The following is a 27,231-nucleotide window of genomic DNA, read 5'->3' on the forward strand; positions in this document are numbered from 1 at the left end:
ATCTGTGCTTTTACAACGTCGGGTCGGACACGCAGTTCGGTTTCGTAATTCCGGATAACGTGTCGTTCGGAGTAAATATTGTGTGGCGTAACTTACCGGTAGACCATTTCGATGTTTCAGATCACTGTAAGGATCTTTCGCAGTTCTGCGGTAAAGTAAAAGCAATGAATATGTGCCGAGTGCCTCTTTACGAGAAACAGTGTTGCCAATCCTGTCGTCAGCAGTCCTAAGACGGCGTGACGATCTCGAATCAAGTGACGGCACTGAAATTGAAGAGAAGATAAAAGGTTAGACAACAGGACAAAGAAGAGCTAGATTCACGAAAAGATGGAGAAAATTTTGCAGCTAGATATGTAGAAAAAAAGAAGATTAGGGAAACAAGAAAAATGGAAAAATTTGTTATATGAGATTGAATCATGATTGAATACCTCGTAGGTATAAAATTGGTTGAAAATTGACTAAAGTTGGCAACGTGACAGTTGCAGTGTATTGTTTAAAAATACGTTAAATATTATACAAAATAACAAGATATAATATACTATATATACATAATTTAAGAATTATAGTATGTGGTTGACCGACTTGTTACGCGAATAATAATCTTTACCAATTTCTCCGAAATTAAATATTTTTATCATTTCTCTTCGCCGATAAATTATAATTTCGTTGCCACTCAATACATGTAAACAATATATTTTACGTATTTAAGCAAGCAAATTAGGAAAATCAAGAAAATCGTTTTTTGTTTTTCACAGAAAATTATTCAAATTAACTGAAATGTAAGAACGTAAAATACTAAAAAATTGACGACATCTTATTAAACTTGAAATTACACTAATTAAGCTGTAACATGCAGAGATTAATTATAATTCCGGGTTATTTGGCGCGTTCCTTAATGTCGACTAAATTCCACAGTAGGTACTAAGCCAAATGTCAGGAAAAAAAAAACACAATAACACCGCGCATCTCGGACAATTTTCCAAAACAACAAATAAGCGATATTGTTTCAAGTCTAACTGTGAATTTTAAATATACGTTACAGTCACCGTTTCAGAAGATGAAAACAAGGACTTATTACTCTACACGAAGTTGATAAGATTATTGTCATTAAAGTATTTCAATGCTGGTGCTTGACTCGCACATAAAATGGCTTTAACGTAAAAGTATTCAAAGTTAAGTAATAAAAAAAATAATAATAACAGTAATAATAATAATATATTTAATTATATACGATTTAGACTAACTGCGATTTGTATTATTGTTGTACTGATTATACCGTATGATTTCAATTCCGTGCATGGTAATTTATATTTCTATTTACTAACCACAGCGCAGTTTCATATATTCACAAACCAACGCGCGAACTGTTTAAACATACCTGCAAGAATCGTTCTTCAAGACTGAGCAATATTTTCATAGATCGGGTTTATAATTTCGTCACATAATATAGCTATATAAATAAATATAATAGTACATTCCGTTCCCAAAGGGGCATTACCACGATAATTCAATTTTCGTTAAACGATTGCTGGTTTCGATTTCCTTCCCTCGAATTATTTTATACATTTCACATTAGGTACGATCACATAACTTTGTATTTATTGTACTATTATTAATTGTTTTTCATTGAACTGTGCGCGCTGAGCTGACAAAGCTAACTAAATATTAAAAAGTTATAGGAACAAACTAGTATTATAAATATATATGTATATTATAGTGAGTGAGAGAGAGAGAGAGAGAGAGAGAGAGAGAGAGAGAATACAATAAAAATAATGAATGAATTAATGAATGCCTATAATAATGTATAGATATATGATTAGGATAGGAATACAAAATAATATACGCTATATATTGGTCAAACGTGCAGCCAATCGTTTGTAAGCAATAAAAATATAAAGTTATATATTATACACACCATGTAATATATAATGTACTTATTTTGTTAAGAATCTCCAGCAAAAATTTATTTACAAAAATTTTACCGCAAGTTCATAGGTGGCAATCCGCAGCGGACGATGCTCAAACTTTTTGCAAATAAATTTCTGCGACCAACGAATTTGCCTCTATACTTATAAACGACGAGAAGAGTAGACGGAAAAAAAATAATGGTTTGCCAAATGAGCCGACTGTAAGAAGCACTATAGTATTTAAATTATAATTAATAATAACTATTGAATAAGAAATGCAGCTGTGCATAATATTATATGTTATACCTATACGAGGTTTACGTGAATCTGGCAAAACGAAGAAAACAACACCGTAGATGTGAATTTATAGCCCAGTGTAATATAACTATCATATTATGATTATTCAGATGAACGATTATACATATTATAATATACATGCAAGTAGTGTAGAATATTATTGCAAAATTTCGCAATTACTGGAAAATGATGTTGAACAATTATATATTTCAATTTTGATTTAAAATTTGACCGTAATTTTTATTCTATTACTTACACAATTATGACACGTGAAGAAAAAGTTGTAATGAAATAAGATATTGAACACACCGAATGCGACGCACGTTGAATTTTGTAGTAGCCGCCAAATGTCAAAATTGTTCACGCGTAAACAATATGAACTAGGTGTGTTATACACGATATACTTTAAGGTTTCATTTCGTTGTGTAGGTTTAAGTTTTTGTACATATATAACACGTCGATCCTAGTTGTGTAAAATGATAATTATTATGTACATTAAGTGTGCGGAGAGTGTTATGATTCAACATTATATCTATGTAAATATGTAACTGCCTATTATACATATTACATTAAATGACGAATAAAAATTCAAAAGTATATACATGTACCGCATGCTTCGTGTTTTACTAGCCAATTTTATCTGGCATAATTTACACAGGTCTGCAAAAAAAAAGCGAGAAATTGCAGCTGCACGGGATTTTTGTGGTAAGTTTTATATTTTCGAGTATGCTGAATCCACAAAGGACTTTCAGTTTCTTCCATCACATACAGTATTTTTGCAAAATACAACCCAGCCAACATAGCTAGTTGCAGTTATGTTATCTAGAAATCAGAAGCTATGCGACAATAATCGTATAGCAAAAACTGAGTCGGAATATCTTTCCGTTGTTTTGAATTATAGGTATACCACTACGAGAAAAAGTATTGCAGTCTCGTAATGTTGGCGGGATGAAATATATTATTGACGTTATATAAATAACAGCGATGTGATCGTTACATTATGAACACTGTCACAAGATATTTAGCAGTGAACTCAATTATTTGTGTTACATTCGTTTGGAAAAATGAGTTACTGGTAAAGAGAACATTAAGGACGTAAAAATAATATGTACATTACATCAAATTAATGGCTTGGGAGTATAGAACGGCGTGCTCCCAGAATCACGCAGCAGTTGTTATGTAACTTAATAAGTTATAACTTTGTGATAGACATTCGTCACTCTGCCAAGCACGTCACCACGGGATTCATTGACTTATGGGAAGTTAAATCAAAATAAAAACAAACAGAACAATTCATTAAAAATATAGTTATATAATAGAATTGAATATTTTATGTTGAGTAAAAAAAAAGGCCCGTAACCAACGATAACATTGTGAAACTTTTGATTGGTTAAGACCTTTGAAACCTGTTCTTCCTCTCGTTGATACGCCTCCGAGCACGCTTCCGGTTTCCATTTTCTCTTTCGCTGTTTGTATATATTCTTGAGTCTCACTCTAATACGTATTAAACGGAAGTAAGAAATCACTTCTGCATGGGACTTTTATAATCAAGAATAGGATACCAGATATCGAGTTAAACGGGAGTTTCACTCTAAATGAAACTACAAAACACGAGTTGAAGAAAAAACCTGACGTGATGGAACTTTTATAGTATTTTTTCCGATTTCAGTGAGTGAAATTTTATAACGAACAGTATAAAAGAAAAGCCTGTGCAGTTTTTCGGTGCAGACCTGTGTCATCATTTCATTCCCACAGTTTTAAAAGCGCGTCGTTACTCAATTCCCAAAGCTCCTCCAAAAGCGACCATCCCCTCTTTTGAGTAGACAAAAGATACTCGTTCCCCGGATCATTCATATACGAATAAGCGCCAAGCACGAGGCTCTGGCAGAGCCGTCCGCATACGCATGTCTTTAAGACGTTCCTCTCAATCTCGGGGATTCTCCTGACAGTCTGATACCCTCTCAATACGTGTTTTCCTCTGGAAATATCATCCGCCTGAAGCAGCATGTGGCAGAGCGCGATCGCGATCTCGAATATCAAACAAGACCTTTGGGAGTCCCCGATGTCGATAACCGCCACGACCCTTTTCCCTTCGTCGTCGACGAGGATGTTCTGCTCGTTTAGATCGCCGTGAATTATGCCTTTCTCCAGCATCTCCATGCCCCCCGTAACTTCCTCCTCGAACTTGGCGACCACCTCGTTCACCACTCGTCTTCGCCGGGCATCATCGACCGCGTGAACGAAGTCCCTCAGCCTCGGTACGGAGTTCAGCATCCAGAGGGTGCGGTGCTGCTCGTAAGCCGGATGATGAAACTTCTTCAGAGCCTCGTCGAGTTCCGCGGCGAATCGCCCGACGTCCGCGAGCAGCTCGTCCGGGGGATCGGCGCGCCGATGGAGAATATCTCCGGGTATGTAAGTCAGGAGTCTGACGACGTGTTTCTCCGCTCCGTCGCCGAGGAGCTCCAGGGAGTAGTAGCGGTTTTCTAAGTTCTTTACAGGCTTGGGGGCTCTTATTCCGTTCTCCTCGAGGAAGTCCAGCATCGCGGTTTGACCCTCGACGAATCCGGTCTTCCGCGAATCGAGAGAGTTCGTGATTTTGAGAACGTAGCCGTCCCTCTCGACATCGGTTATCCCAGGATTTTCGAACTCCTCTTCGCAGAGAACGTGGAAATTCTTATCGTCGTAGGCGTTCAACTCGGAGACCAGCTTCACATTCAATCCGTACAAACGGTGCACCAGATCCGCAGCGGTTTTCGAATCAGCTTTGGGTCTGATCAATTGGCCGGGTTGTAGAATTTCGTCACCGCTAAGAGCGGACATTATGCGAATTCAATTTAACTCCCAATACCACGAGCTTTTATGTTTCGGAATCCCAACGACGAACCCGACCGATCGAAATTTGTGGCGCGACTAGCGCCTGTAACTGGCCGTAGGCGGAAGGATCGTTTAATATTCAATTGCGTCAATCACGTCTATAAAGCCCAGTCTTGGCCCGCGATTGCTACGCATCTCCGGAAGGTATAACACACTAGGATGAGGAGGTGGATGCTGCTCCACTAAGACTCGATATTGCTCGTAAAGCTTGACTAAACGATGTGCTATTTCGAATACAGCATTGCATTCATCGTTATCAAGATGATAAGGTTATCGGAGGCAACAGTCAACAGTATAATATCTGATGCAGTGTATAGATGAACGAAAACTGATGCCAAGGCGAGGAATCTCGTACTTAATGTAGATATAATATATATGTAGTGATAAGTGATTAGAGGGAGCACGAAAGATAAAACAGAACCGACTTTCGAAAAACGCTGAAACTTCTCTCCTTTTACTCATTTCATTCGGTTCTGACAAACTACGGTAAATACTACGGAAATAACTTTGTCTAGATAATAATAATAATATATTGATCTCACGCCCTCGGAGCAAACTCGGAGTATTTCCGCCCGATCGATGCGTGTGACAGGCATAAAGCGAGTGGTTGCGTCGGGCTCAATGATGGTATAAATGTACACTATATACGAAATCTTGATGCCCCTTGGGAATTATTCCGAGTGTCAGTCAGGAAGGAAGGTGAAATTCGAAAACGCTGTCCAGGAATTAGACGCGTACATATTTAGGGAGGAGAGAAAATTTGGAATAATAATCGTCCGCGACGAGTTAGACCAGCATCGCTCGATATGTCAACCTAAGATCTTGAAATCGTTCCTGGATTTGAAGTCAGCCTTGCAGAGGGATAAACGCGAAATGAGAGAAGGTATAACATTTTCGTAACTAAACTACTAGTGGAAATATTCTTTTGGAAGCCGAGGCCTAGCTGTTGATAATTGTAAGACGCAGAATTCGTAGTAACGCATCGGTATCATATTGTCCGTATACCTTGACACCGCAGCTTACGAGAACCTCAAAAAGTCCAACGGAACAATGAAGAAAATAATGAAAGAATTAAAGGAGGAGACGATGCTTCGCCGAAACCACATTCAAGAGGAATTTACCAATTTCGAAAATCTAAGTACCGACCGTCTTCTCAGCATAAATCCAATATCTTTTACAGTTGACCGCAGAGACAGAAAGTAAAGTGATTGCGAAATCAATGATCTTTAAATTTTCTTCTCCTCTACGGTATACAAATAATGGCAATAAATTTTTCGTAAAGAACACTTGTATGAAAGATTTCGTTTGCTTAGTTTCTACGTAGAAAAAAAACCATTCTGCTTTATAACCATTTGGCGGTAGTATTCAAACCCTGTACAGGATCGCCATGAATAGGATACAGCGACTCTCGTTGCGAATTGCGAGAGTCGAGAGAAGAGTCGATAATTGTCAGGTGTTGAGCTCCACCACGCTCAGACTACGGCTAGGCAGTCGAACAAACGCTTACAAACGCTCACAAACGCTCCGATCGTCATGGCCACGCGTAAGTACACGCTAATTGCTGGTTAGAAAATAAAAGACTCGACTGGAGTGTTCAAGTTCGAAACAAGTTCAGCCCTAAATCCGGATTAGATTAAGATGTTGTTAATTTCTGACGTGTAACGCTAAACCTCATTCCAAACTCTATCGTGGCACCGTCTCGATGAATCTGTCATCGACAATTCGCCGATACCACTCGCTGATTGTCAGCTTTGGTAGATAATACCTAGGATCAAGACTTGAATCATGTAAATAAAACTGACCATTTGCCACGATCGCGGCAAAATTTAACAAAGCTTCATCAAGTCCAGTGCACTTTGATCACGGCGACATAATGTTTCTTTCGGCCTATTTTTTTTTTACCTCGATTAAAATTCCACCCACCAAAACCGGATTTCTGAACAGTGACTTAACTTGTGTTTCAATTCACAGTACATATACTATGCAGTTTCATGGTCATAAGTTTTTTCCTGTTTACATCTGAACCGATTACATGGTGTTAAGAGTTTCTCTTTTAGTAATTCGCTCTAGCGTAGTCTCTAATTTGCTTCTAATCCCTAATCTTGTCTTCATTCACAGTTAGGTTTAACACAATCGACAGTCCGGAATACCGGTACTTTCCTATAACAAAGAAGAAAATACAGCTTAGTGTATCGGCAGCCCATGATGCAAGAATAGCGCTAAGAACTCATCTGAACGAGGACTCAAATGTTTACGAGGTAAGTGAATTGGTCGACGAAGCAGGTATCGAGTAAAATAAAAATGCGTCATTATCAGGGTCTGTGGGACTAAAAGCATCGTGAGAAATGTCGTATACAAGCGTTGCATTGCATGAGAGAAACTAAAAATTGGATTATTCAATGGCATGGTTTCTCCTTGCGATAAGTAAACTAATTTCTCTTTCCCCAGATAGTCATAGGTGGATGGGGCAACAAAATGTCAACTATCAAGAGGAACAGCTCAGACTCAGATGTTGTCGAGGCAGAAACAGAAAGTATATTGAGTAGTGAGGAGCAGAGGGATTTTTGTATCAAGTAGGTACAAGAAATTTTATAAGAAACGTCAAACGGAAGAAAACGGACGAGTTCATTTGCAATTCGTTACAAGTAAGGAATCAAATGAGCGAACCGCAAATATGACCGTCTCTTCAAACTGGCTCAATGAATTCAGAATGCAATTTGAACACGATCCCGTCACAGGTGGTGGTGCGACGGGCTTCTGGAAGTAATTTGTCAGAACTTTGGCGATGTCCGAATGAGGTACAAAGACAACGATCCGTTTGTTGTGAACTTCATAGGGTTCAGCACGGCATGGGGTGCGAGGGGAGAATGGATTCTTGAACGTGAGTCGACTTTCAGCCTTTTAAAATACACAAATAACAGCAGTGATGTTAAAAAATTCCCTATTAAAATATTGCGATGAAGTGCAATTCAATATTTTTATTTCTTCTTTGTAGACTACACTGCCTCTCTACCCGCTGTACGTACACAGTTAGCTGCGACATGCAACTATTGGATAGATTGCAATTCTGACGAAGGATTGCCCAGGAATGCGGTGAGTGCTTCGGATGATGGACTTTACATAGGCCGAGCTCGGCATAGCAACACCATAACCCCAGGCAGTGTCCGAGAAAGAATTTGTAGCCTATCATGGGGTGGATCGACGCATCATAAAAAAGAGTTTCAAATTCTGTGCCATCCCAATGTGGGCTGGGTAAGAAGCTGGCAGGGATCGGTACCTCTGTACGCGTTACCCGGAGGTGAAACAGAGGACAGTTATGCTCTCTTCGTCGGCAGAGTGCTCCACGAGAACATATACTACATAGGAAAGGTCCAACCTAACCACCAGGTCTGTTATATACCTCTGAACGAAGGTGAGGTTGCTTTTACGGAATACGAGGTGCTTGTCATTGACGAAGATGCGATAGAGTATATCGGCAGATAACAAAGCGAAACACACTCTAAGAAGACCGTAGCGGATGTAAAATATTTTGCTGTGTATATCTTACAGGAGACTAGTATCTCGAAGGTTTTTCAATTTTTCAAGCATCATAGATCACTGCATGGCGATAGTTGAGAAAGAAAGTTTTAGTTTCCTTTTTCGCTAAATTTTTATCCAATATTTAAACAAAGAATCGAATCGTTTTTCCATTGCAGTTTTCTCTGCTTATTCAGTATTTTGAAAAATTTCCATTACTGTACGTGTTTGAAACATGTAAAGAGGATCTCAAAGGATAGCGGTGTTATTGCAGTGCTTCGATAATTTAACTAGGGGTTTAATTCGATCAACTGATAGAAGATGAAATTAGTATATTGCGTAACGGGGAGTTAAACTCAGGTCTTTTCGGGCCAAGCTCAAGTTTGCAATACGAGTTATAGGTGAGTCGAAAATGAAAACATGCTCGCGTTATATAAATACATTCAAATATGTGCCATTCTTTATTTTGTGACACCATAATCGTTTCGTACTTAATTAGAAATTCATACTTCTGAACGCTTTTGAAATAACAGTGTGATATTTTCTCAGATTCATGTTCGAATATAGTATAATGAGAATACCTATTATGAGAATAATATAAGAAAATATTTTATTGCTTGAGATATATTCCCTTGAATCAAGAAAAGCTGGTGTGCATACAACTTACAGGTATTACCGCACGAAGTCTCAATTAATTACCATATGTGATACAAAAATTGAAATAACTGTGTAATGTATATAAATGAATAGATAATACGTGTAAATATAATATAAATAGGCATTTTGGAATATATAATAAAATGATATATAATTTCTTCGATAAGGTCTCATTGATTCATCATGTCGCAGTTATTGTTCGGTGAAAAACCTAGTATGATAATTAGACTTCGTTTTTCAACGAAATGAAAATAACGAGAGATTTATATAATTTTTCAGCTAGTTCCATTGACTAATTGCGGCGTGTACAATGTTCAAAGAGTGAAACATACGAAAAAGATGCGTAACCGAAATATTTTACTAGTAAACTATTTATCACTAACCTTTTAAAATCAAGCAAGTACTCAAAAATGCATCCAGGCAGCCATCACTCTATTTGGTCCTCGAAAACTGAAGGCGTTTGGAAGAATTCGATTATCACCAGCACTTGATTTTACCACAGCACAACACACTACTGTAGAAAACACCTTCGGGGCAATCTCATCTTTTCCCAGTAGAAAGTTTACGACGACGATTGCATCGTAATTTCGCGATTATCGTCGGGAAGCTCACAGCATCACTCGTTCGAAAAAAACATCAACGTACTATTCGAAAAAAGTCGAGAGAAACAAGTGAGCGCGGATAAGTTCGTAACTGAAAGAAAACTCCTAAAATATTCACTGAGCCCCACTTCTCAGTATCCTCAACTTATCCTACGTATCGTGATAATTATCACTGTTATCAACCACACGGGGTATCAATATTTCACGGGATTGAATTCTAAATTTCAGACGTATACCGGAATTCGACGAGAAACGACTCAATCGAATGTCGCGCGACAAATGAACGTCGCGTAACGACGGTAACAACTGAACGTCGCGTCGGTCGGTCGCGTGATGGTGACACGTGACTCAGGAACAGGTCACCTGATCAAAACAAAGCAGCTGAGTGAGCTTCGTCGATCAGAAAATAAATCTCAATGAACGTAAAAGATGAATGAAAACCACTCTGTGTGCTGAATCATTTATTCTGACCACCTTACAGCTTACGCTACACAATAAAATGATAATAAATCTCTTATGGCGTCAATGATAAGCGAGAAACTTGAAAATTTCGTATTCATTTTCAATTTTCTTCCTCACGCATTTTTATCTGGGTTTAAATTTATCCGAAAAGATAATTGTGAATATACGGAGAGCTATACCCGCGTCGTGCTTATTCCGTCTTCGTTGTGGTCAGAGAGGTTATGTGACATATGAGTCGTCGGCTGACGCTCACGTTAAGCGAAGCAAGAGTTTTAACTTATTTTCAAAATGTTGACTACGAAAACATTTTTCAGAAAAACAAAGAGGGGAAATATTCTCAAGGTTTGTTTAATCCGTAGTAAACGATAGGCGGTGTCATCACACAATATTGTGATTACGAATTCTTGTGGTTATGTTATCTAATTGCACTTTTTACACAGATTGTCAGAGAGCATTACCTCAGGGATGATATATGGTGTGGGTCAAATCTGTGTTCAATATGTAAACACAAAAGCAAGGATTTAGTCCTTGATGAAGACCCTGAGTCGAGAAGTTCGTTATACCCTCAGGGACACTATCTTGTTCTGGATACCAACGTAGTTCTCGACCAGGTAATCGAGCTTTGAGTATTGGTCTTTAAAGAACTTTCAAGCAATTGAACAAGTAGCAAAATCTCAGTGGGTTTTTTTATTTTTTTAGATTGATGTTCTCGAAGAAGATGCTCTGTGCAACGTCATAATTTTGCAAACTGTGCTTGAAGAGGTACGGCACAGAAGTTCCAATGTGTACAAAAAACTGAGAGACATTATTGGCGATCCTAAGCGAAAGTTTTACGTCTTCGTTAATGAGCATCATAAGTGAGAATCTTCGACTCTCTAACAAAAAAAAAATATGCCACAGCAAAGTTGTTTCACTTTTTCTCCCAAATATTTCAGGGATACCTATATTGAACGAGAACCACGTGAGAACGTAAATGATCGCAATGATAGAGCTATCAGAGTCGCTGCAGCTTGGTACCAGGATCACGTGAATGCGAGCAAAGGTGCTCGTAAAGAGAAGCAAAAGGTTGACGTTGTTTTGCTTACAGACGATGCCGCGAATCGAGATAAAGCGATCGGTGAAGGCATCAACGCTGCGTCGAGTAAGTATACTTGCACTATTGAAGTCATCGTTAGAATTAAGTATAATAAGGTCATTAGAATTCCCAACGAATAAAAACTGGAAATTATTCTTTCAGTGCAAGATTATGTTGCATCGTTAATTGACGCTGGGTTCTTACAAGACAAGCTGTGTAAGCGGAATTATGTTCTCGAAGGAGAAAGCAAGACACCGCTGTTTCCACCACACTTGACGCCTGCTCAAATTCACGACGGTATAAAGAGCAGGAAATTGCTACAAGGAACGTTCCTTGCTTCAAGGGAGAATTTTTTGGAAGGAAGTGTGAATGTCGAAGGATACGAAAAATTTGTGAGCTTTGTTTTAAAGTACTTGGACTGTGATTTGTCTGTTTACAAGTGGTATCTTCTAAATTTCAAGCAATGGCCTTCTTCTTTGATCACAGATATTGTTGCAAGGAAAACTCGCACTGAACAGAGCAGTCGACGGGGATATCGTCGCTATCGAGCTACTGCCCGAAGATCAGTGGAGTGTACCCTCGGATTTAGTTATTCAAGACGAAGAAGAAGATCCTAGTGATTTGCTGGAAGATGAAACCGAGTTGAAGGCTATAAAAGTTCCGAAAAACATTCAGAGAACGCCTACCGGGGTTGTGGTAGGCATAATTAGACGGAAATGGCGACAATACTGCGGTATTCTGCAGCCCAGTCTTGTGAAAGGGGTGAGTTTGCTGCTAGTTAAATGATTGCAATTGATTTTATCTTGCCACATATGTGTAAATACAGTATAAATCTGCTACATCTTGCACAAATTATCAATGCTGAGTCCGGCATTCAAATTTTAATATTTTTTCCGTACCAGAGTAAAAATATTCCAATGTTTGATTTTTGCAGAACGTGAGGCACATGTTCGTTCCGGCAGAGCGAAAAATACCGCGAGTAAGGATCGAAACTCGTCAATCTGAGAATCTGAGCAAGCAGCGGATTATAGTCGCGATAGACTCTTGGCCCCGCAACTCTAGATACCCTTTGGGCCACTTTGTCAGAGCACTTGGTAACATTGGCGACAAAGAAACAGAGAACGAAGTCCTCCTCCTTGAGCACGACATTCCTCACAACAGATTCTCAGACGCGGTTCTCAGTTTTCTTCCAAAATTACCCTGGCTGATAACCGAGGCGGTGAGTACTGATTTTTTATTTTATTTAAACGACAGGCAAGCGTGACCTTTCTCCATTATATCTTCTTCCATTTATTTTCTCTACTCTCATTCCATTTTCCCCAAGTTCCAAGAATTCACGGAAACACCGCTTGTCATTGATTTTTTCTCAGGATGTATAATTCAATTTCTCGCATGTCGTCCGACGCGTTCTCGGCATCCTCAGCGTTGCCTAAGGTACTATCGGAAGTAGGAAGGGTTGCGGCTGATCGAAGTTCTCCAAAAAGAGCCTGCGAACAGAAATGAAACGTCGGCGGATTCCAGGGTTTACCGGAGCCCCTTAAATTCCAGTTCACGTGACGGAGGAATAATTCCAAAATCTAATTCGTAATAAACGAACTTGCAAAACCGTTCGCATTTCGTTATGGAACTCGAAGCTCAGCCCGCCAGCTCCGTTGTTGTCCACGTTATTATTCAGCAGAGTAACTTCGTGTACTTCGTTTCTGGCGGCAGTGCTCGGCCCGCTAATTGGAGATAAAATGTCGTGATTCGAACTGCTCGCGGCTCCCAACAGAGTCGCCGGGTATAAATTAGAAGCCAAGGTGCACCTCGGTAGTTCGCCGATGGTCAGGGGTACCAAGGACAGGTCCTCGACGTTCCCGGCAACGACGCATCTTCTCTCCAGATTCTCATCCCGCCTCTCGAGTCTATTGAATTTCAAATCTTACCATCAACCTCGTGGCGGAAATTGTCTGGATTCTTACCGGCGACGTCTTTGGATCGACAAACGTTGCGCGTGCGATCTCTTCGGCAGGTGTGGCGCCACGAATGGTGCCACAGGACCCGGTGCGGAAAGCGGTGGTGGCAGCGGCGGAGGCGGAGGTGGAGGCCTCGATGGGGGTGGAGGCGGCGCGCAGAAGGAGGGAAATGGAAGTGGAATAATTGTCTTCTCTTTTGGACGTTTATCAGCCTCGTTAACACCACTCAGGGGGTGAAAAGCTTGCGTCTGGTTAAGTTTTCGCGTTACCAGGACGCTCAGGTTCTCCAACGCGTGCTGTTTATTCTGGTGACAAAGGGAACGTTTTTTTAGACCCTCATGTCCCCCCCGATTCACATGCTCATTATAGAGGTGGCGGAAATTTCTTTCGTTTACTTTTACGTCCGTCAGTATTCCCTCCAATATTTCTGGTTTCTGGTTATTCTTCACACTTTCCCAACGCGAAAACATCGGCTTATCGTACAGCGCTATAGTACATTCCATTTCCCGTATCTCTGTACCAGATTCAATTATTTCAAAAGTCTTTGATTATGTCGCATCAATATATCAACCGATTGGAGCATAACGGAGTTTTTACTTTCTCTCGGTTATACATCAACTAACCGTCATCCCGCAATCTTTTCAAGATCTTCTTCACTGTGATTTTTTCTTTCCTAACCGATTTTCTTTGCGCCTTTAGCTTTTCCACGTTAGCCACAGCCTCTTTAACTTCCGCAAGTATGCTTTGCAGCTCGCTCACGCTGCTCTCCAACCGATTTCTTAGAATGCTGAAACGATGTATAAGAGCTGAATAAAGAACGGCTCGTATGAGAATAAAAATAAAAATATGCGACGATGATATATAATTAACGCTCACTTGGGGTATTCGTAAGTAAGAAAATTCAGATCTCTGACGCTCAAAATGTACTTGATAAATTTGTCCAATTGATCGCAGAAGGGAAAGACGTCTGTCAGTGAAACATTGCGGTCCACGTCGAGGCTGGACCGACTTTCGCCATTCGATTGATCGTCCATAGTGACATTCATTTTATTTCTGGAATCCAATCCCACGCTTATTACGATTCGGGTCTATTTAGCGACAGGTGCATTTATTTTTACCTAGGAACCGGGATTGACCTTATAAACTTCCAGAAATATTGAGAATGCGTGTTTTTCATTGGGATCGTTATAGAGTTGCTCCATATCTCGCGAAATGTAACGGCGTTCCCAATCTTGAATTAACAGTCCATTTTGTATGCTGTGAAACTGTGCGGCCGTCGTCTATTGCCTGAATTACTGAGCTAGGAATGATAATTTTTAGTTCAATACTTTGGCGTGAGTAAGAATTTTGCCATTACTGGCAAAACAAGAGAGCGGGAAGCGTGTCAAATGTTGGTCCAAAGCCTACTGACAATTAGCAACTCGACTGACGCCTCGTTCTCCGATTTTTGTCCCTCAGGACGTTACCCAACGCGTCGATCTGCGGCACATAGACGTTTGCTCGGTCGACCCACCGGGTTGTACGGACATCGACGATGCCCTGCATTGTCGGGAATTGGAAAATGGGAACCTTGAGGTCGGGGTCCACATCGCGGACGTTTCTCACTTCATTCGTCCTGGAACCGCGCTGGACAAGGAAGCCGCGTCACGTGGCACCACCGTCTACCTCGTCGACAAGAGGATCGACATGGTTCCGGGTAAGGGGATTGCGCAATCGTTTGCAACACGCTTCCTTTGTTCGTTAATTCTCTGCCGTTATTGATTTTATTACCTCCCTCTTATCTCCCGCAGAACTACTCAGCTCGAATCTTTGCTCTCTTCGTGGTAACGAGGAGAGATTCGCGTTTTCGTGCGTATGGGAAATGGACGAAAAGGCTAATATAATAGACACGAAATTTCACAAGAGTATTATCCGATCTCGACAAGCCATGACTTACGAGGAGGCTCAGCTCAAGATTGACGACGAAACGCAGCAAGATTCCATTGCCAAGTCGCTGAGGGGCCTGAATAGTTTGGCTAAAAAATTGAAGGCGAAACGTTTTGAGAACGGGTAAATTTTACTCATAACTCGCATAATTATTTTATTTCATAAAATCATTGATATCCAAATAATACGGAAATTATCATTGCAGAGCGTTGGTTTTGGCCTCACCGGAAATCCGGTTTGAGGTAGACAGCGAGACCCACGACCCCATAGACGTTCAGGCGAAGAAGCTTAGGGAGACTAACTCGATGGTCGAAGAATTTATGTTGCTTGCCAATACTTCTGTGGCAAAAAAAATTGTTCAAGATTTTCCGGAGTGCTCAATGCTCAGACGACATCCGGAGCCGCCTCAGGCAAACTTTGATCCACTCGTGAAGGCTGGAAGGAACCGGGTTCGTTGTGGAAAAAAAAAGAAAAAAAAAATCGGGGTTATCTTGCCGTTTTTAATTTTTGATTTTCCGATCCATTTTACTGAATTTTTTAGGGCTTCGTCATAAATACTGCGTCCGGCAAGGAGCTCGCAACTTCTTTGAACGAGGCTCACACCGAGGATAACCCGTATTTCAATACGATGCTCAGGATACTGGCGACTCGGTGCATGATGCAGGCTGTTTATTTCACCAGCGGAATGTTGCAGCCTGAAGAATACTTTCATTATGGTCTTGCGTGTCCGATTTACACGCATTTCACATCGCCAATAAGAAGGTGAATGCAAATAAAAATCCGGTGAAGCGAAACCCCGCATTTTATTTATTGTATTCTGTTTGTACCGGGGCGTTGACTTTTTTCGAATCAATATACCGCTGCTCATGGTCAGTTGAACAAATTCCAATAGCTTGGAAATCTCCTCGCCTCCGAAACATGGCATTTGAATCAATCGTTCACCCGTAATATCCGAATATCTCGATTTTCGGCACTCCAGGTACGCAGATATCATGGTTCACCGTCTCCTCGCCGTCTGCATAGGTGCCGACGCGACCTATCCCAACTTACTTGACAAGAAGAAGAACCACGAGCTGTGTTACAACTTGAACTACAGAAACAGAATGGCCCAGTACGCCGGCAGAGCCTCAGTCGCCCTGAATACGCACGTGAGTCAATTGGCGAAATAATTGTACAAATAATGTGATTTGATTGAATAATTTTTCTTCTTTGTTGGATTAGTTGTTTTTCAGAGAGAAAGTACAGAACGAGGAGGGTTACGTGTTATTTGTAAGGAAAAACGCCCTTCAGATTCTCATACCGAAATACGGACTGGAGGGAACTTTATATCTTAGTAAAAAAGGCGAAGTTTCACCTGTAAATTTCATTTATGACGAGGAAGACCAGAGCCAGAAATTCGAACACATTGTTTTCCATTCCTTCGATCCAGTCGTGGTCCAGCTGAGTCTTGACCGGTCAAACGTTCAGCACGAGAAGCTTGTGTTCAAGCTTGTGAAGCCAGTTGTAAGAGATTTCCTAGTCAGCTTGTTACTATGTTTATATATCCAGACACGTGTTCATTTCCGCACTTTATAGTTCATACTTTGATGTTACTGAACTTGTTTGCAGATCCCCGGATTCAGTATTCCGACGAAATCCGATCCGGAAATGGTTCCGAAATCGAATATCGTGCCCAAACGTAAGACGGAAGAAAAACCGACGGGCTCGGAAATTTCGGGCGGAAAAAGGGGTAGGAGAAAGAAGCAGAAAAAGTGAGATGAGAAAATCTTCGATTCTTACATGATGAACGATATTGAAGACTGTGTAATATTGAATGAAAATATATGGAAAGAAAAAGGTTTCAAGACAAACGTTCAGTAGTTTTGTCTTCGGATAAAAATTTATCAAAACACCAGTCAACACATCTAATTTATCCTGTACCGATAGAGTTTTAATTCTTTTTTACTCCTTTTCTTTGTATGATTTTATTTTTCTTAAATTTGATTCGATTGATCTACAATCGTCAACATGTTTCATCACGAGGTAAGTAAGTGATTTTGATTTACTTGATTAACGAGATACACTCTGTATTTCACGCCTCTATAACTCTGGATCGGGTGCGTTTTTTGCGTATCCAAGTTTTTGAAGTGCCATTATGATTCCTGTATAGGCCGTCGGGTCCTCGATCGTGCTTGGAATCTGTATTAGGGGTGAAAAAAAAAATGAAAAAAAATAAATAAATATAATCGATACGGGCATTTTGCAGTGTAAATGATTTTTTGTACCTGGATCCGCATCGACCTCGCCAAATCAGCTATAGATTTTCGGCAAGTTTTCCCTGATCTCGTCTTCGGCAGTGCTTCGACGGATGCAGCAAGTTTGAAGGCAGCGATCGGTCCGATAAGTTTGCGAACTCGTGCTATTAGTTCCAGGTTAACTTTTTCCTCGTTCTTCACATCGTCTTCGTGCGAAGAGAAATAAAAGTAAAAAGTTTTAAAAGTTTAAACGCCTGCACAATTCCACGATAATTGTTGGACAGTATGCTATCAGGTGTTCCGTTACTACGAATACTTACCTCCTCTTAGAACGTACAAGCACAGAGGTATCTCGCCTTTGGTGGACTCTGGAACCCCGACGACGGCCGCATCAACGACGTCCGGATGCCCAAGAACAACGTCCTCCAAGGCAAAGGTGGACAATCTATGCCCTGCCACGTTTATAACGTCATCGTCACGCGCCGTTACGTAAACGAATCCAAACTCATCGATATACCCGGCATCCATCGTGTCGTAAAACCCCTGACGATTTGTCAAACATATAAAGTTACGAAAGTAACAATTAAGTGAGAAGGGTACAAGAAGAATATTTTCAGCTTATTGTTAACGACGAGAAAACCTCTCGACTCACCGGATACTTTGAGAAATAAGTTTGCCTGAACCGTTCCGGGGCCAAATATAAATTCGACATCGTACCAGGTGGCAAAGGCAACTTGATCACAATTCTTCCAAGCTCGTTTGGAGCGGCGAGGCTTCCGTCTTCCCGCAAAACTTTAACTGGGATCAAGAATTAATATAATTAAGCATACAATATAACCGAGGGACCAAAATCATTTAAAAATCAGTAAAAATCAATGTACCATTGTAACCAATGTCATTTACAGACCATTAAAAATCAATGCACCATTGTGACCAAAATCATTTAAAAATCATTAAAAATCAATGTACCATTGTAACCAGCAAACGGCATCCCTGCCGTATACGGAGGCAGATCTCGATTGTGACCTAAGCCTAGACAGGGGGCGGTAATCGCGTGCCCGGTCTCAGTTTGCCACCAGTGATTAAATATAGGAACTTTGAAGACGTTTTCCGCCCACGTTTTCGTCTCGAGGTCGCAATGCTCACCCGCTATAAATATTGTCTTGAGCCTGAAACGGTCGGTTGAAATTGAAATTTAATAAAATCAAAGAGGTACGAAGAGAGACATGCCGACACTTACGATTTGGTAGAATATTTCTTTCCCAGGGATGCGTCGGGATCAACTCTCCTCAAGACCCGAAAGGCGGTTGGCACGGTGAACAAGGCATTGACCCGGTGCTCCTCGATTATTCTGAAATGACGCATTGTTTCATCGTGGGTCATAGAATTATCAATACTGCGTTTGGTTTTAAATTCATTGCGAACCTGAAGTATTGGCTGGCGTCCGGTGTCCTGTCCGGCTTTCCTTCGTACATGACGCTGGTTATGCCGGCCAAAAGAGGACCGTAACATATGTAAGAATGGCCAACGACCCAGCCCATGTCCGAGGCTGCCCACCACACCGAATTCTCGTCAGTTCCATAAATGGCTTTCATGGTCCAAACAAGTGACGCAATGTGACCACCTATGGGTCTTTGAATTCCCTTCGGTTTGTCTACGCGTAAAAATTGACGGACTTAACTTAACTGCTTTGTTACGAATGCGTTACCGAAATCGGCACGCGCCGTGCTTTCTAGCATTGTTAGTAGTTTTCCTTACCCGTGGTTCCGGAGGTATACAATACGTAGAGTGTCTCGTTGGCTTCGACGGGAACGCACGGATGAGGTTTACTGTTTTTTAGCGCCAAATCCCAGTCTATATCCTCGCGGGACAAGGGGGACTCCCAAACGTTACGTCTCTGGTAAATGATACTCTTGGGTTTCTCCACGGTAACCAGGTCCATGGCTTCGCTCAGTATGCCGGTGTATCTGTTATCCAATTCGCCACGTGTGCATATCAAAACAGAAATATGTGCAACCTGTATCCGTACACAATTCAACATGGTGTCCAGTAAAAAATCCGTGATAAATTCAAGGACACTTCCAAGACCACCGGACACCATGTTCGAACACTGCACGATATCAGCGACTCAAGTTTTGCCGTAAAGAAGCACCTACTTTATAAGTTTGTTCGGTTCCAACCCACAGCTCGCAGATATTATCACTTTTGGTTCCGCGTGATCGATTCTGGTTGCCAGTTCCCTCGCAGCGAATCCTGCAATTATTCATTCCAGAAAATTGTTGCTCAGTTGTCTGACAACAGTGGCAACAGACTCGCATTCGGCATTGCAAAACTAATCGTAAGAGTCTGTCAGCTTACCACCGAAGACAACGGAGTGTATAGCGCCGAGCCTGGCGGTGGCCAAGATGGCCATGACGGTCTCGGGTATGAGAGGCATGTAAATGACGACCCTGTCGCCCCTGCGGACACCGAGATCGGCGAGGACCCCGGCGAGCAGAGAGACCTTGTCGAGGAGTTCGCTGTAGGTGACACTGCGGACGGTCGAGGTCTGCGGACTGTCGTGTATCAGGGCGACTTTGTCCCCGCGACCAGCAGCGACGTGCCGGTCGACGGCGTTGTGGCAGGCGTTTATCTCGCCGCCGACGTACCTGCGGGCGTGGGTGTTTAACGAATGTGAAACGAAAGGGGAGGATTACGCGGGAGGGCGCAGCTAATCGGCTCACCACTTGGTGTGGGGTGAATTCGAGTCGTCGAGGACCTTCTCCCACGGCTTGCTCCATTCAACGTATTGGGCTATTTCTGACCAGAATTCCTCGGGCTGGTCAATCGATCGTCTGATTACGTCTTCGTACACCGGGTACGAGTAAGGGTTCTCGTTTACGATATGACCTGCAAAGTTGAAATTTCACCTTTTTACTATGTTAACAATGGCCTGGCAGAGGGGCGAACCGGACGATCGTCGATCGTACCATACAAGGGGTTAATCACCTGTGAAATCTGGTGTACACTCTTTCGGAAATCTTGTGAAATCTCTTGGAATCTTTTGAAATTTGTTGAAATCTTTTGAAATCCCGATATCTTCTTTTGAAAAACCCCTTTGAAATCCCATGAAGTCTCTTGTAAATCTTTCTTAATCTCTGAAATCTTTTAAAAGCTTTGAAAACCCTTTGAAATTAGGCGTACATCAAACGGACGAGTGATTAACCCCTCGGTACCATAGGCATGGTACACTGTTAAAAATGTTCGTAAATTTGCTACACATTTACTGCACAAAATTCTAGTAAGAGTAAAAATTTGGTATTTGAAATCAAATTACTCAACATTCTCATTGAATATGCAATCAGTTTTCTTAATTTTTGTTCCTGCTTAGAAAAACAGAAAAACGTATTTTGAATTTATTAAATTGCTGTGGTAAATTTGTTATATTTGTATATTTACTGTACTTTTACTGTACGGCATTTCGAATCTACTAAACATGGTGCTGAAATTACCAGACACATGTACAAAAAAATTCGATTAGAACTGTTAAAATTAAAAATATATTGCGGCAAATGCAATCGATGTGCATCTTTATTCATTTTGCTCTACAATTAGTCTGATTTCGAGCTTCTTAAAATTGAATTCCTAAATATCGAACGCACTGTACTTGAAAAGTTTTTTAACCAGATTTAGAAATTACAAAATTTTCTGCTGGATTTACTCAACTTGTGCAGGTATAAATTTTATACGAAATCCCTGTCAGTATCAGAGGCAAGCAATGCCCAAAAAATTACCATGTAAATTTTGGAATTATTAATGAAATTCGAAATTTGTGACAAATAAACCGTAACTTGATTCACACGTTGTGCAAACCGACTGAATTTGGCTAGTTATTGGGTTCGTGAATTCATTCAAAATTGTATTGTCAGTAGGAATTTTGAAAATATCTCAGTCGTAAACCATTATTGAGCGTATTATTTGTCATGCCCGTGCAGACCGTCCATTGTATTATGAATCAAATGAAGTCATCACCACGTGGGGCGTATGACTAGTAATCTGTACATTGTGAGCGAACAGAGTTCGAACCTGGATAGGAACAAATTATAAGGTAATTCTGCTATTCGATCCAAGATGTATTTTGACCAAGTACAACTACTGAGAAGTTGTTGAAATGACGTTGGTGCTCACAAAAAAGTCAATAAAATTAAGTATCGAAGCGGTTTTTATCGACTTTGCACTTTGTAGTTTTGGTATACATTTACCATAAAGTTATAATACTATACTGGTATACTACTAATGATATCCAATCACGATATTTATCGCACTGATCTTTGGTAATTCAATTAAACAGTGCTATTAATTACTAATCGCGCAATTATCAGCAGTAAAATTACCTAATGCATGTATAGTAAATACACAATACCGAACCTGAATAATGCTTCCTGTACATTTTTAGTAAATTTACAACAGACGTTTTTAACAGTGTAGCTGTATCGTAGAAAGGCTAAGCCGACGTCTTACGACTCGATAAAATGGAATACTCGTCATCGGCGATGGTATAAAGATAGTAGAGGGGCATGTGTTGGTGGGTTCAAGGGTAGCGCCATGTGCGTAAGGTATTATAATGCGATTTGGTTTAATGTTATCGAACAATGGGCGATGAATATACCGCGAGCGAGGACCGTTGTTGCGTCAACAATTCACAATCAGCGGTTCGATTTCCTCGTTGTAGAATTATTCTAGAAATGCGATTCAACAAAAACACGGCGGCGAGCCATGGGGGGGGGGGGGGGGGGGCGTAACCTGCACGCGCAACATTCTACATTCGTGGTTGTAAAGCGTTCGACTCGTTTCAAAAATTTCACTAAATTTAAAAGTTTGATTAGATTTTTGGTCGAACGAATATAACTCGAGGCGTATAAGATCAACGCCGGGATTGGTAAACATACCACGAAGCGGAGGCGAAATGAAAAACAAAACACAACGGGAAAAAAGGAAAAAATAGAAATAAAAAGACGGTGAAGAAAAAATGTGCGTTAACCCTTTGCAGCACAGCGTCTCATGTAGAAGATATCTTTGTTAAATCGGTTATTCAATATTTGTATTCAATTTTTGAGATGTAGTTGTATTTTTTTTTATTTTTTTTTTTTGCATAATTGGATATCTAAGATGTCAATGTTGATGTTTTAACAGGGATTATGATGATTCTGCGAATATAGTGAACGCTATAAATAAACAAAGTGTTGAATGCAATGCCTGTTTTTACAGAATAAAGATATTTGCGGAAAGGTTGTAGGTACTAGTAAAGTGAAACTCGATAATCTTGGGTTTTTGAGGTCGCTGAAAACGAATCCGATGATAGAATTTAAAAATTCAAGATGGCGGAACCAATACGCCGGACTGAAAATATAAAAATTGACCATATTCGCTTATATTGGATCCACCATTTTGAATATAGAAAATTTCTCAGATCTCACCCCATTTTTTAAATCAGCCACCTTGAGAAGCCCCGTGTACCCAGTTTCAAGGAATTTGACTTCAACGAAAAAGGTATGCCTCGAAAGGTCGAACCGAATCGAAAGATCCGCGAGATGCATCGACGATCGGAATACTGAATCGGCGAGAAAAAAAAAAGAAAAAAAGAAAAGCGTATCGACCCGCGTAGGAATGATCATGATTCGAATGAAATTCCACTTGTGCAACTTTCAACGAACCGCCGGGCTCCTCCCCGCACCAGCAAAAACTCACTGTCTCCGTTTACCACCCTGTGAGCCTTGACGTGCGATTGAAACGGTGTTTTCGCGGCCTCCTCTACCCGGGGATGAACAAATTCACCGTTCACTTCTCCCAGCATCATCTTCGTCGTCGTTACCGTTTCGTCAAGACGTTGTAGATCCACAACGGTGGACGATCACGACTTCGCCAATGAATCCGAATCCTATCAACACTCCTTTCTTCTACTACCTTTCAAACTTGTATGAAAATGAATCTGTCGATTTCTTGCCAACGATGCCTCCGCTCAATAAGTACATCACAATTTTGAAAATAATATCTTCGGATCCTCGTTTTTTTACGAACAAAATTTTCGCAAGGATCAAGTCGCCAGAGTCGAGTACTGCAGCTCCGCTGACCGGCTTCCAACTGACACTTTTTAAACAAACCTTTGCTCAGAGCACCAGGTGGAGACGCGAGGACACGTGGACAAGGAAAACGTCACGTGACGTCCATTTCCTGGGTGACATTTCACCTCGAGAGTCCAATGGTCAGCGACTTAATTCAAATTAGTCGATCGCTTACTTAGCGCAGCTCCGAAGAATTGGTCTTCTGTACCAGTTACGTACCTACGCTGACGTCGCCAACGAAACCCACCACGAAATTACTTGCACCGGGTGGCGACGATTCAACAACAATTACCTTTTAGAAATGCAGGGAAATCGAGATTTTCTTATTGTTGGTGAGAATGCGGTACGGAATTGTCTTACGAATAACATGACTCGTCGCAGAGTTAAACCGACCGAATATGCCAGGTTGTCGATGTAACGCACAACGATGTGATGCGAAAAATCATTATTTGAGGTTCTCTTTACAATTCAGGGTTTCTCTTGGCGTATTTTCGAAGGAATCGGGGTAGCTTAAGAATGCATAAAATCGATAAATACTCAATATTTGACCATCTCGTAATAACATTACGAAAAAAGTATTGATTTCCAACTGACAAACTTCGCATGAAGATTTTGCGACATTTTTCATTTTATTGGTTAAAACCATGAAACGGAACGCAACGATATTGAATATTTACGAGTGTCAATCTTTGTTAACGTTTTTTTTTTTCAAAGAATATACTTATGGTGTACTAAAATCGCTAATGCATGAGAAATGTACATACGTATACATTTATATATATCAAAAAGACACAGATGACAATAGATGTTCTACAAATAAGAAAGTAACAAAATGAGAGATATAGTGAGTAAAATATCAGCTGATTTTTATTTTCCGTAACAAAATAATTTAAATATAATCAAGTATAAATTATCAAACAACTTTTCCGTTACGAAGACTTACACACACTGAAATTTACGAAATTGTGGTTTCATGTACACTGTTTAAAAAAAAAAACACAAAATAACCGATTAATCGATTAATTTTTACCGATTCAATCGAGTCGTGTTCGATTATTTTTTCAGACTCGATTAATCGATGCATCGATCATTTTTAGCTTAACGGGCATCGCTACTACGGGAGCTGTTGCAATCGGGAAGCATCTGCGACGAATATAAATTCGTTTGAAAAATTTGAGTCGCAGGTTGAATAAAATCCTTGCGATGTTTGCCAGTCCTTAATTACCAGGAATAATCCTTTTCGCCAACGCAATAAGCTGTTCATTTCATTTCTCCTTGCGCGAAAGGCATTGTATATACGTATAAGTTACAGATGCGCGTCTGTCCCGGAGAAGAGCTACGATATTTGTCGAGCGAGACATTGGTACGTCAACGGAAGAACTACGCATCGTATTTTCCGAGCGTTCGAAAAATTTACGGGTAATACGTACGTGTATACGTACACACGTGTAAAGAAAAATACTTGGCTCACCGATGTGAAAGCGATGGAAACAGAACGATAACACGTATTTTAATACTTTTTCAAACGCGTACCGGTTATTTGTGTTGTGAAGGTGGGGGAATCAGTCCATGTTCCGTTACATCACATGCCGTTTATTATTCGTTTCCAGCAATGTACAACGGTCGAAGTCTTGACCGTCACTGCTCGCACTGCTTAACCGAGTACACAACTATTCGCACTTACGTATCTCTATACCTATATACCTATACACATATCTCTATTACCTATATATCTATACTACTCATACCCGCACTGTACATACATACCAATTTGTTTCGTCGGCATCCGTACCGCTAGGCACATATGTACGGACGTGTAACGCGAATGTGTACGTTGGCATGGAAACTCAAATTTATGCACGGGATGTACCGCCAAAATCGATTTTCCGACAGACGATCTCTCATACTTTCTTTTCCAAAATTATCAGCAGCTAAGCGTAGGTTACGGATCGCAGGAATGCGTTGAAAAATAATGCAAGTTTGTTGCGTTCCGGTATGTATAAGGGCATTGCAGTCGCATCGTTTCGTTAGCGAAATAACCGGCAACGTGTTTGTGGGGTGTTCTACACCGAGTCGCCACAAGCGTCACTCAGAATTTTATCGAGCGTTTAGGGGGTTGCGATACATCCCTTCTAGAGTACGTGTATACCGATTTTAGAATATCTTTCATCGTGTTTTTCCATATTTATATTACCGTTAAAGAAATCTACAAAATGAAAAATATCGAGATGTCAACTGAATATACGTCCACCAAATTTTTGGCAAATAACAAAATTCACGAATGGATCATTTTTTTTTTTTTTTGTCTTGATCTTTTGATTAAGAAAAAAGACTCCAATTCATTAAGTATAATCTACGCACAAGAGACCAATGAATACAGAGAACCTTTGGGTAAATTCACTCGAGTTTGTGGAGCAATCGTATTTGCGACAACGTATAATAATATTCGTGAGATGCTATCACCCGTGACATAACTTTAATGCTACCGTTACATCGTGGCAATGTAACGTGGTTACATGGTATTGATAACGATGGACGACAAACGGGGGCTAATCAGCTGTACACCACGTTACATTGTTTCGTTTCTAAGTATACGATTGCCGGGTGCCTGTAACGTACGTAAAAAGAACGTTCAATCTATTAGACCAAGTTCGGCACCGCACAAGCATTTATCAAGACACGAGTACTTTTTAAAATACGCTTCGCACAATTACACCACGTAACAGCTGTAGAATACAACTAGCGTGGGGACGCATATCAATTACACGTACAGTGCGATTTTCCCTATCCGAATGCTTGATAATTCTGACTCTCTCACGGTTGGCACGAGAAAAGTTGAAAATACAAAGTTCCCAAGCGTCGTCTTACGTTAGTCGTCCATGTAACCCGTACAACGTGTTGCCGAGAACGCTGAAATTGCAGTGCGAAGCAGACGCACGGTGAAATATATTATCTGCTGCAGCAAGCGTGATAAGAAGGTGGGAAAGAGCAGGCATCCAGATATGTACGTGGTGAGGCAGCCCAGCCGGCGGTGTCCCCCATTTATATCTATTAGATCGGCAAGGCTGGTCCGGTTGCCAGAGGTCGGCGGGTGGAGTTTTCCCCCCGACGCATCAACACTTGGGTGGTGCACCTTACGTACCTCGGAAGTAATTTTTAAAGTTCAACGACACCAGCCTCGCCTCGCCTCGGCGGACTCGTGCGGTAAACAAAAGTGTAAACAGATTGAAATTTCCTCATTGGGGAATAAAAGTTTTATACTTACTTCCCAGTCGCCCGGCTGCTCCGGCATCCATCCGCCGCATAAGCTGCAGACACCGAGCTTGCAGGCAGCCGGGTAATACCCTGTGATACGCTTAAGAGTTCGTTTGATAAGCTGCTCGGCCAACGAACGCGGAGAACAAACACACGCATTGATGGCTGTAAGACTGGAGCAAATAGACCGGGAACGAGAGGAACGAGGGCGGACGAGCGAGATGAGAGAAACATCGACTCGCGGAGTGACCTCAAGGAGCGGGCCGCAAACTCCTCCGCCTTTTTTTTTTTTATTTTACCCCCAAGCAATTTTTATCCGTAAGCTCGGTGCCGATGTCACAGCAGCGTGCCCGTAATCATCTTGATCGGA

General features: G+C 40.9%; 7 protein-coding genes across 23 annotated transcripts in view; 3 read left to right on the plus strand and 4 right to left on the minus strand.

Moving 5' to 3' along the window:
* LOC124309213 (protein madd-4) overlaps positions 1 to 9,409 on the plus strand; it is a 102,511-nt gene extending 93,102 nt beyond the window's left edge. For 4 of the 5 annotated variants that reach the window (XM_046772618.1, XM_046772619.1, XM_046772620.1 and 1 more), the window contains one exon: positions 121 to 2,801. In XM_046772618.1, coding sequence (XP_046628574.1) covers positions 121 to 230 — 110 coding nt within the window. In that variant the 3' untranslated portion in view covers positions 231 to 2,801. Of the gene's footprint in view, positions 1 to 120; positions 2,802 to 8,582 lie in introns of those variants that run through there. The other variant, XR_006909198.1, reaches the window with a different exon arrangement.
* LOC124309222 (uncharacterized) overlaps positions 1 to 10,158 on the minus strand; it is a 112,255-nt gene extending 102,097 nt beyond the window's left edge. The window contains exons 1-2 of one of the 5 annotated variants that reach the window (XR_006909199.1): positions 9,635 to 10,158; positions 97 to 263 (exon numbers count right to left, since the gene is read on the minus strand). The gene's annotated coding sequence lies outside the window, so the exon portion shown is untranslated. Of the gene's footprint in view, positions 1 to 96; positions 264 to 9,634 lie in introns of those variants that run through there. The other 4 variants (XR_006909200.1, XR_006909202.1, XM_046772644.1 and 1 more) reach the window with 4 other exon arrangements.
* On the minus strand, positions 2,040 to 5,376 carry LOC124309219 (hydroxylysine kinase). Its single transcript, XM_046772637.1, has one exon. It carries the CDS (start codon positions 5,022 to 5,024, stop codon positions 3,948 to 3,950), a length of 1,077 nt encoding a protein of 358 aa, XP_046628593.1. The 5' UTR covers positions 5,025 to 5,376; the 3' UTR covers positions 2,040 to 3,947.
* LOC124309220 (uncharacterized) lies at positions 6,526 to 9,409 on the plus strand. Of its 3 annotated transcripts, none has more exons than XM_046772638.1 (5): positions 6,526 to 6,621; positions 7,197 to 7,336; positions 7,527 to 7,651; positions 7,817 to 7,959; positions 8,074 to 9,409. In XM_046772638.1, the coding sequence occupies exons 1-5, from the start codon at positions 6,612 to 6,614 to the stop codon at positions 8,559 to 8,561; spliced, it is 906 nt and encodes a 301-aa protein (XP_046628594.1). In that variant the 5' UTR covers positions 6,526 to 6,611; the 3' UTR covers positions 8,562 to 9,409. The 3 variants fall into 3 exon arrangements, with proteins under 3 accessions (XP_046628594.1, XP_046628596.1, XP_046628595.1); XM_046772640.1 differs by lacking the exon at positions 6,526 to 6,621 and adding an exon at positions 6,636 to 6,865 and having other exon boundaries at positions 7,531 to 7,651; XM_046772639.1 differs by lacking the exon at positions 6,526 to 6,621 and adding an exon at positions 6,638 to 6,865.
* Positions 10,159 to 10,222: 64 nt separating the features above from the next.
* LOC124309214 (exosome complex exonuclease RRP44) lies at positions 10,223 to 17,121 on the plus strand. The gene is made up of 14 exons (XM_046772622.1): positions 10,223 to 10,657; positions 10,756 to 10,926; positions 11,015 to 11,172; positions 11,251 to 11,456; positions 11,553 to 11,782; positions 11,877 to 12,152; positions 12,325 to 12,609; positions 14,804 to 15,041; positions 15,136 to 15,394; positions 15,477 to 15,720; positions 15,813 to 16,033; positions 16,251 to 16,419; positions 16,493 to 16,774; positions 16,880 to 17,121. Exons 1-14 carry the CDS (start codon positions 10,604 to 10,606, stop codon positions 17,024 to 17,026), a joined length of 2,940 nt encoding a protein of 979 aa, XP_046628578.1. The 5' UTR covers positions 10,223 to 10,603; the 3' UTR covers positions 17,027 to 17,121.
* On the minus strand, positions 12,604 to 14,809 carry LOC124309217 (arp2/3 complex-activating protein rickA-like). 3 transcript variants are annotated; one of them, XM_046772635.1, is made up of 7 exons: positions 14,464 to 14,809; positions 14,222 to 14,398; positions 13,969 to 14,132; positions 13,741 to 13,859; positions 13,352 to 13,650; positions 12,988 to 13,294; positions 12,604 to 12,877 (listed from the first exon to the last, which is right to left on the minus strand). In XM_046772635.1, the coding sequence occupies exons 1-7, from the start codon at positions 14,520 to 14,522 to the stop codon at positions 12,743 to 12,745; spliced, it is 1,260 nt and encodes a 419-aa protein (XP_046628591.1). In that variant the 5' UTR covers positions 14,523 to 14,809; the 3' UTR covers positions 12,604 to 12,742. The 3 variants fall into 3 exon arrangements, with proteins under 3 accessions (XP_046628591.1, XP_046628590.1, XP_046628589.1); XM_046772634.1 differs by having other exon boundaries at positions 13,352 to 13,859; positions 14,482 to 14,809; XM_046772633.1 differs by having other exon boundaries at positions 13,352 to 13,859.
* Positions 16,458 to 26,917, minus strand: LOC124309216 (acyl-CoA synthetase short-chain family member 3, mitochondrial). 5 transcript variants are annotated; one of them, XM_046772629.1, is made up of 12 exons: positions 26,872 to 26,917; positions 20,229 to 20,394; positions 19,864 to 20,153; positions 19,662 to 19,758; positions 19,264 to 19,472; positions 18,931 to 19,159; positions 18,746 to 18,856; positions 18,475 to 18,674; positions 18,158 to 18,303; positions 17,826 to 18,048; positions 17,536 to 17,711; positions 16,458 to 17,449 (listed from the first exon to the last, which is right to left on the minus strand). In XM_046772629.1, exons 1-12 carry the CDS (start codon positions 26,909 to 26,911, stop codon positions 17,351 to 17,353), a joined length of 1,986 nt encoding a protein of 661 aa, XP_046628585.1. In that variant the 5' UTR covers positions 26,912 to 26,917; the 3' UTR covers positions 16,458 to 17,350. The 5 variants fall into 5 exon arrangements, with proteins under 5 accessions (XP_046628585.1, XP_046628584.1, XP_046628586.1 ...); XM_046772628.1 differs by lacking the exon at positions 26,872 to 26,917 and adding an exon at positions 23,233 to 23,620; XM_046772630.1 differs by lacking the exon at positions 26,872 to 26,917 and adding an exon at positions 21,913 to 21,994.
* Between the last annotated feature and the right edge of the window lie 314 nt (positions 26,918 to 27,231).

This window comes from Neodiprion virginianus, chromosome 7, assembly GCF_021901495.1.
Source record: "Neodiprion virginianus isolate iyNeoVirg1 chromosome 7, iyNeoVirg1.1, whole genome shotgun sequence".
NCBI classification, from domain to species: domain Eukaryota; kingdom Metazoa; phylum Arthropoda; class Insecta; order Hymenoptera; family Diprionidae; genus Neodiprion; species Neodiprion virginianus.

What these genes read in the sequence shown, in the direction of transcription:
- LOC124309219 (XM_046772637.1), bottom strand. Translation starts at nt 5,024, where the DNA reads ATGTCCGCTCTTAGCGGTGACGAAATTCTACAACCCGGCCAATTGATC.
- LOC124309220 (XM_046772638.1), top strand. An exon ending in AGGACTCAAATGTTTACGAG is followed by an intron (nt 7,337 to 7,526) that starts GTAAGTGAATTG and finishes CTCTTTCCCCAG; the next exon opens with ATAGTCATAGGTGGATGGGG. An exon ending in GGGAGAATGGATTCTTGAAC is followed by an intron (nt 7,960 to 8,073) that starts GTGAGTCGACTT and finishes TCTTCTTTGTAG; the next exon opens with ACTACACTGCCTCTCTACCC.
- LOC124309214 (XM_046772622.1), top strand. Translation starts at nt 10,604, where the DNA reads ATGTTGACTACGAAAACATTTTTCAGAAAAACAAAGAGGGGAAATATT. An exon ending in AGAGGGGAAATATTCTCAAG is followed by an intron (nt 10,658 to 10,755) that starts GTTTGTTTAATC and finishes CTTTTTACACAG; the next exon opens with ATTGTCAGAGAGCATTACCT. An exon ending in GCGAAACGTTTTGAGAACGG is followed by an intron (nt 15,395 to 15,476) that starts GTAAATTTTACT and finishes TTATCATTGCAG; the next exon opens with AGCGTTGGTTTTGGCCTCAC.
- LOC124309217 (XM_046772633.1), bottom strand. Translation starts at nt 14,522, where the DNA reads ATGAAAAACACGCATTCTCAATATTTCTGGAAGTTTATAAGGTCAATC. An exon ending in CTTACTTACGAATACCCCAA is followed by an intron (nt 14,133 to 14,221) that starts GTGAGCGTTAAT and finishes ACATCGTTTCAG; the next exon opens with CATTCTAAGAAATCGGTTGG. An exon ending in GAAAAGATTGCGGGATGACG is followed by an intron (nt 13,860 to 13,968) that starts GTTAGTTGATGT and finishes AATCTGGTACAG; the next exon opens with AGATACGGGAAATGGAATGT.
- LOC124309216 (XM_046772627.1), bottom strand. Translation starts at nt 20,614, where the DNA reads ATGGGATTTCAAAGGGGTTTTTCAAAAGAAGATATCGGGATTTCAAAA. An exon ending in GAACCGAACAAACTTATAAA is followed by an intron (nt 19,473 to 19,661) that starts GTAGGTGCTTCT and finishes ATTGGATAACAG; the next exon opens with ATACACCGGCATACTGAGCG. An exon ending in CTTATTTCTCAAAGTATCCG is followed by an intron (nt 18,049 to 18,157) that starts GTGAGTCGAGAG and finishes ACAAATCGTCAG; the next exon opens with GGGTTTTACGACACGATGGA.